Consider the following 8194-nt stretch of genomic DNA (forward strand, 5'->3'; position numbering starts at 1 on the left):
TTTCCGGTGTCTAAGAAACGAAGGGCTGAGGATATGGCAAAACAGTTATCAAAGAAGAAGAAGAAGAAGAAGACTCGAAAACTTGTCATTTCTACTGAGTCAATAGAAGATGATGAGGACCGAATTCCAGAAACTCTTGAGCAGACAATCATAATACCACCTGAAGATTCGATTACCAAGTCAGTTTCTGAGGCGGTTCGAACTTCAGGCATCCCTGCACACGTATCTGATACGGATGCAAATGTCGATATGGGTGAAGGAGGTTCGAAAAATGCAGCTCCAGGTCACGCTACTTCTGCTCCTTTTGAAAGTATTGTTTCTTTACCATTATCCACTACTCCTCTTACTTCAACCACAGATTCCCCAACATTCGAACATATTCTTGATCAACCTTTTACTTCTATTTTTTCTTCACAATCTACTGAGCCACCCAAACCAACTTCACCTGTTCAAGAAACCGTTTTTATGGAGACATAGACTGATAATGAGGGGTTTGGTGGTACGTTTGAAGAATTAGAATTTCATGAAGAGGAAGAGGAGTTTCCCGATCATATGCTGATGACCATGAAGCAGTTTAAAATTCTGAATCAGAAATTGAATTCAATAATTCAATCTCAAGCAGATCTAGGGGGTGGTTCTTTTGTTTCTAGTTTGGAGGTTGATTCAATGTTGAAAATGCTTGAAGCCAGAGTGATTAGCAAAGTATCTGGAATGATTACTGACTCTGAATCAAGAATTTTGGAGAAGGTTGATTATAATGATCAAAACAATGAACTTCGGATCAATTCTCAAAATTCAAAGTTTTCCAGTGATGTGAAGGAATTGAAGAATGTAACAAAAGAGCGGCATGTTCTTTTTGTTCAGGAAGTGAAGAAAGTAAGGGAGGATGTAAATTTGCAGATTCACGAACTTCGTGAAGATATGCAAAAAAAGATTGTCACTGTTCAACAGGATTATGCATCCTTAAATCAGAAGGTTGATATCATTTGTGATGCAGTCACAAGATTTGTTAAGTTGTATGAAAATTTGAGTCCTCAAATAACTCAACTTTCAAAATCCGAAAGTGCAAGCTTTGAGGAAGTGTTTAAGTTGCTCAAAGAGTTAAAAGAGATTTCTGATAGGCCGGTTTCTTCTCCATTGATTACTCCTGAATTTTTATCTCAGAAGTTTATCCAATTCGAAGCCATTCTCAACAAACAACTTGCTCCTCTCTTTCGAATATCTAGCCTTCTTCCAATAACAACTGCCCCGCCTGTTTTCACAGGGGTGCAAGGGGGAGAAAGAAAAACTACTGAGTCGAAGGCTAGTGGTGAGGATGCGAAAGTTGTGGGAAAAGTTTTTCCTTCAAAAATTCCAACAACAAAACCAGTAATAGTTGCTGCTGAACTGGTTACTTCAACAGTTGTAACAACAATGCCAATTGCAAGACCAATTTCGAAAGGAATTGTGATTGGTAAATCTTCGGAGACTGGTGGGAGTGGTTTGAATCCAAAAGAGAAAATTGACAATCCAGCCTTGAAAGATAAAGGTAAATCAATTGTAGTGGAAAAATCGAAAGAGGAAAAGAAGGCTGAAGCAGAAGCTGAACTTGAAAAACTGAGGATTATTCAAAGCATTATGACTCAGCGTGCTAGTGATCCGAAGGGAATGAATAAAGTTGATCCTGCCAAACACTATAATTACGAAACAATTGAGGCCAAGGTTGCTTTTAATCACATGTATACATTCGAGAAGAAACCAAAGCAGAGTTATTTGGTCACGAATACTGATGCAAGCCAGCTAGATTTTCCCATAAACGAAATGATGTTTATCATGCCTCAGTTCAAAGCAGAAGGGAATTTTAAAAATAAGGATGAAGGTACACACATGAAAATTCGTTTTCATGCTGTTCTTGGAAAAGCCCCTGAGGAAGTTTGGTCTTTAATAAAAATCAAGAAGGTCATAAGTATGAAAAAGGATGTGATTTTCGAAAACACAGTCCAGAATGTTAAGTATGTGGTTGCCAGGGCAAAATGGAAATATTTGCAAATTCACTGTTGCAGATTTTCCATTAATGAACTTGTATGATCTTATACAAGTTGCATTACTTTTGAAAGACAAATCATTCTCATACCTTCAAAACACAAAACCGGATGAATTCAAGCTTGGATTAGCTCACATCAAGATTTTTATCGAAAACTATTATGAGTGCTTGGCACTAACAGATGTTGAATTAGCTACTGCCAAAGGAATGGAAATTAAAGCTCCGATGGCTCCTACGAAGACTCAGGCGGAATTGAAGAAGTATGCTGATGGTGAATTTTGCCTGAAGCCTTTTGGAATGGTCTTCGCAGGAAAAGACAAAGCTGGAAAAGCTAAACGGTTCTTATTCCAAGCAAGTGAAGTAGAGAGATATTCAACATCTCAATATACGAACTTGATTGTTCGTATGGATCATTGCAAGAAGAACAATGAAGGAGACAAGAAAGAGCTGAAGAAGATCATCTCCTGGTACACGGAGATTCGAAGAGTGTTGCTGTATTCCATCACACTTCTTACAAATTAAAGACTTCGACTATGATTACAAAGGGGGAGATTGTAAGGGTCGAATTGTTGTAATTAGTCGAAGTATGTTTTGGACTCTTCGAATGTTTTGTAATGTATTTTACTAGGGCGCTTTTATTCGAAGCTTTAGAGTTAATGCCTTAGTATATTTTTTGTATGCTTTCAGTTCCCTATAAATAGGGTTATTTACTAGAGTTAGATAAGAACTTTTACAGACTTGTCTACTGTACTCTGTAAAGAATTCGAAAGCATAATAGAGCATAACAAGATCATATTTACATCATGTGTTCAAATCTCGTATTCTTACTTGAATTCATACTCTGATTAATTCATTACTCGATTCATTGGTTCATCAGTTAGCCATCGTATGAAAAACATCTTCATTGACTTGAATGGGAATAAGTTCCACGAGGAATTATTGCCTATCGAGTTAAATGGATTCGACATAGTTTTTGGAATGGATTGGCTTAGCGCCAATGATGCCGAAATATTGTGTAGGAAGAAGATAGTAAAAGTAAACCCGCCAGGGAAAGAGTCGTTTATGGTGTATGGAGACAAACGCAGAGTAAACTCTGGAATCATTTCGCTAATGAAAGCTAGAAAGTGTTTGGCCAAGGGATGTACATCATATCTAGCGTTCGTGATCGATGCTAAGAAGGAAAAGAAGGAGGTGCAGAATATTCCGGTGGTGTGTGATTATCCGGAAGTCTTTCCCGAAGATCTTCCCGGATTGCCCCCTGATCGACAAGTAGAATTCCGTATCGATTAGCAACAACAGAGATGAAAGAACTTATAACACAACTTCAGGAGTTAGTAGACAAAGGTTTTATTCGACCTAGTTCATCACCCTGGGGAGCCCCGGTGTTATTTGTAATGAAGAAAGACGGGAGCATGAGAATATGCATTGATTACAGAGAGCTGAATAAAGCGACAATAAAGAACAAGTACCCGTTGCCGAGGATTGATGACCTGTTCGATCAGTTGCAAGGTTCGAGCTATTTTTCGAAGATCGATCTTAGGTCAGGATATCATCAACTAAAGGTGAGAGAGCAGGATATTGAAAATACTGCGTTCAGAACAAGATATGGACACTATGAATTTTTGGTTATGTCGTTCGGACTAACCAATGCTCCAGCAGCTTTCATGGATTTGATGAACAGGGTTTGTAAACCATACCTTGATAAATCAGTGATAGTATTCATAGATGATATCTTAATATATTCAAAAAGAAAGCAGGAGCATGACAAGCATTTGCGTGAAGTGCTAGAAGTTTTGAAAAAGGAGAAGCTGTATGCAAAGTTCTCCAAATGTGAATTTTGGATTCAAGAAGTCCAATTTTTAGGTCATGTGGTTAACCAAGAAGGAATAATCGTTGACCCAGCAAAGATTGAAGCTGTGATGAAGTGGGAACAACCAAAAAGTCCTACAAAGATTTGAAACTTTTTAGGATTAGATGGATATTATCGCCGATTTATCCAAGGCTTTTCTTCGATCGCGACTCCATTAACAACTTTGACCCACAAAGGAGCTACTTATACTTGGAATGAAAAGCATAAGGAAGCCTTTGAGAAGTTAAAGAAGAGATTGTGTGAAGCACCGATTCTTTCGTTACCTGAAGGAGTTGATGACTTCGCAGTTTATAGTGATGCCTATGGAGTTGGGTTAGGTTGTGTTCTGACCCAAAGGGATAAAGTGATAGCGTATGCATCGAGGCAATTGAAAGAGCATGAAAAGAACTACCCCACTCATGACCTGGAGTTGGCAGCGGTAGTATTCGCCTTAAAGATATGGAGGCGCTATCTTTATGGTACTAAATGCAAACTTTTCACTGATCATAAGAGTCTTCAATATCTCTTTAATCAGAAGGAATTGAACATGAGGCAACGACGCTGGCTAGAGTTACTCAAGGACTACGACTGTGACATACTTTACCACCCTCATAAAGCAAATGTTGTTGCTGATGCTCTCAGTCGGAAGGTAAATCTTGAAAAGAAAAGGCCAAGAGCATTGAGAATTGAAGTTGTCTCGACAATTGTGGAAAGTATATATAAAGCTCAGGAGGAAGCTTTAGAGAAAAATGACCGAAAGGAGGAACGTTTGGGTAAAACGTTGGTGTTTGATACAAACGGTCAAGGACTGAACGTATTCAAAGATAGGATTTGGGACATGTATGGCTGAGGAGTCCCCTTAGCAGTAGTGTCCATCCCGATGATATTCCTTAGGCTAGGACACTTGTGATAGGTGTTTAGGGACATAAAGTGAGGATAACGGGAATGGGTAATCAGGGTTATTGTTGATTGGTGAACTTAATAAGTTTATTATTATTGTGGGTTGAAAATCGTATATGCTCACCAGGCTCCCAAGCCTGACCCACTCAACTTTTTATTATTACAGGTAGTGGACCCCGAGCATAGTCGGAGGATGATGAGAGATTTTTGGATTATAGGCCAATAGTTGTAAATAACTGTTGTAAAGCTTATAATGTCTTGTTTATGCTTTTGATCTGTATCGGAACATGACATCCCGAGGTTTTGATATAAAAGGAAATTATATATTTCTTAAAGAAAGGTTTTGATAAACTTTTATCATGTTTTGTTTTGGGGACCAATTCCACAACATCTTTAAAAAGGATTTCTCTGACTTCATTTTAAAAAGTATAAATTAAATCGGTCTTTTTTGGCTGAGAAATTAGGGGATGTCACAACAATTGGTTCGAAAGTCATAGGAGGGACTTCAGAATTGTGTAATGTATTAGCATGAACAAAAGAATCTTCCCCCAAATCCTTGCCTTGAGTATGATCATCAGAATCTTCATCAATCACCATTCTCCGAAACTTCGATTTTCGTTGTCGCTTCTTTTTTTGAAGATCACCTCCAGTAGCTTGTAATTTTTGTTTTCCTCCTCTTTTTGGCAAGTCAACAGTTTCAAGAGCAAATTTAAGAGATGGAGAAATTTCACGAATGCCAGAATTCAGAATTTCTCTGTAAGCTTTGATGATATCATTATTATATGGAACTCTTGGCAGCATAACCTCCCATTTGATGAAACATCAAGATAAGACTTAAAATAGCCACCTATTCAGGTTGAATAAGATCATCCGAAGAATAAAACCCTAGAATCTACCAGAAATGCTCCTTCGAGATTAAAGTTTTATGCCCATGAATTTCAAAATTAACCACCTTTTGAGAACTGTGATAGATAGCAGTAGAATATGCCTTTAAAAGGTACGACAAAGGAACCTTCTCATTTATTGACAAAGCTTTCATCAATGGAGAGATTTTGAGACATTCAATCAAAGGATGAATGGTAGGGTTGTACTTTGAAGCATCCAAATCGGCTGCCAAGTTTTGATTAACCTTGATCTTGAGCATTGCTATTGGAGCGGTTTTATCCATGAAGGAAATGTTCTCAGAAGAACCAACCATTTAAGAATGAAGAAAACTAGTAGAGAATCGAAGAAAAAAGGAGAGAAGTGCAGAAGATTGTATATTATTATGTAAGCGTAAATAGTATAACGTACAACTCTAAAGCTTTATATAAGCTTGGATATCAAATGGTTTTCATTTGAATTTGAACCAGTTTTGACAAAGTAGAGAGAGAAAACCGCTGTTTACGCATTTAATTCTTGTCAGCCCATGTCGGCCAAATATTCTCATGCCCATCACGTCTTCAATTATCGCCTAATAAAAATTCCCCAGCTCAGAAAAAGTGTAGCTGCTTTTAGACGCCATTTGAAATTGTAAATTGTCATCATTGAGCTTCAAGAAACGTGCCATGATTTGATTTTGCAATATTGAAACATTCCATTTGTTTGCAGAAGTTTCATAATCACCAATCCACCCTTTAGCTTTGCATAAGCCAAAATAGTATCCATTGGAATTACCATTACGATTATTTTCCATCATTTAAAAGTAACCATGTTTAAGAAGAGTTTCATCTAGTCACGGGTAGAATGACTTGAATCAATAAATAGACTTTGTAAAATCTTGGTTCAGATTGGTTTTATCCGAGACCTCAAGGATTTCAAGTGACGTGTATGAAAGTGCTAGAGAAGATAAGTTTAAGAAATAAGAAAGATTGTTGGTGCATCACGTTACCCTACGGTGATAATAGGCGAACATAGCACAAAATTTTATAACACCATAAGTTTCGAATTGTTTTTATTCGAAACGTCAAGGGTGTTAAGTGAAATGTGATGGAGATATGGACGAAAGAAATGGATAAAGTGATGATACCATCAATTCCTTTTTAGGTATATTTTTATGGGTCCTACTCATCGTTGTAATGATAACAACAAAAATATCATAAACAGAAAATTTTATAATCCTATATCAAGTTCGTTTTATTTGACAATCAGGTGATTACATGGAATGCGAAAAGAGATATGGTAGAAAAAAAAATATGGAATGTAGTTGGTACATAGAAACAAAATAATGTTCCATCCTTCAATTCCTTCAGTTGCATACTAGAATTCGTAAACGAATTCACCGTCAATTCATAACTTTTGGAAAACGATTTTCTCATAATCTCATGGTAAAAATGAACTTCAACATTTCCATCTTCAACATGATCTTTTATAAAATTATATCTTAAGGCGATATGTTTTGTTTGAGTGATGAACTGGATTGTGACAGATACAAATTGCACTCTCTGAATCACAATAAAGAGGAATCTTCTTCATGTTTATTCCATAGTCTCGTAATTGACTTTGCATCCAAATAATTTGAGACGTGCATGAAGCAGCTGCAATGTATTCAGCTTCAGCAGTTGAAAGAGAAACACATGTCTGCTTCTTTGATTGCCAACTTTTGAGTTTTCCATCCAGAAACTGACATCCACCTGTAGTACTCTTCCGATCAAGTCCACATCCTCCAAGATTAGCATCAGAAAAAGTTTGTATAAAGAATCCAGAATTAGAAGGATACCACAAACCAAGAGATGTTGTCCGTTTTAAATATCCAAAAATATTTTTCACTGCTAGCATGTGTGGTTCTCGAGGATTAGCTTGATATCTTGCACAATAACACACTGCAAACATAATGCTTGGTCTACTCATTGTGAGATACAAAAGAGATCCAATCATTTGTCGATATTGTTGAAGATCTGCAGCTGGTTTATCAAGAGATGGATGTAACTTCGTTCCGAAAGCCATTGGAACTCACTTTGGAATCACCTCTCATACCAAATTTAGAAAGTAAAGATTTTGTGTATGCTTCTTGATTAATAAAACTTCCCTCTTTACTCTGTTTTATGTTTAACCCAAGAAAGAAATTTATCGGTCCCATCAAACTCATTTCAAATTTAGTTTCCATCAATTTTCGGAAATCATTAGTCAACTTGGGGCTAGCGGATCCAAAAATAATGTCATCAACATAAATCTGAACAATCATAATATGTTCACCTTCCTTCTTATGAAAGAAAGTAGGATCAACCGAACCTTGTTTAAACTTGGACTATTTAAGAAATTTAGTCAGAGTTTCATACTAGGCACGAGGAGCTTGTTTCAACCCATAAACAACTTTATCAAGAACATAACAATGATCTGGATATTTTTCATTTACAAAACCTGGTGGTTGTTCAACATAAATAGTTTCTTTAAGCTCACCATTCGAAAATGTACATTTCATATCCATTTGATAAACTTCAAAG

The 8194-nt window shown here is 36.8% G+C and overlaps 1 protein-coding gene across 1 annotated transcript; it reads right to left on the minus strand.

Annotated features, from left to right (window-relative positions):
- Window positions 1–7127: 7127 nt before the first annotated feature.
- On the minus strand, window positions 7128–7697 carry LOC145163292 (secreted RxLR effector protein 161-like). Its single transcript, XM_079082131.1, has one exon. It carries the CDS (start codon window positions 7695–7697, stop codon window positions 7128–7130), a length of 570 nt encoding a protein of 189 aa, XP_078938257.1.
- Between the last annotated feature and the right edge of the window lie 497 nt (window positions 7698–8194).

This window comes from Lactuca virosa, chromosome 3 (assembly GCF_052849685.1).
Source record: "Lactuca virosa cultivar CGN04683 chromosome 3, Lactuca_virosa_CGN04683_v6, whole genome shotgun sequence".
Taxonomy (NCBI): Eukaryota; Viridiplantae; Streptophyta; class Magnoliopsida; order Asterales; family Asteraceae; genus Lactuca; species Lactuca virosa.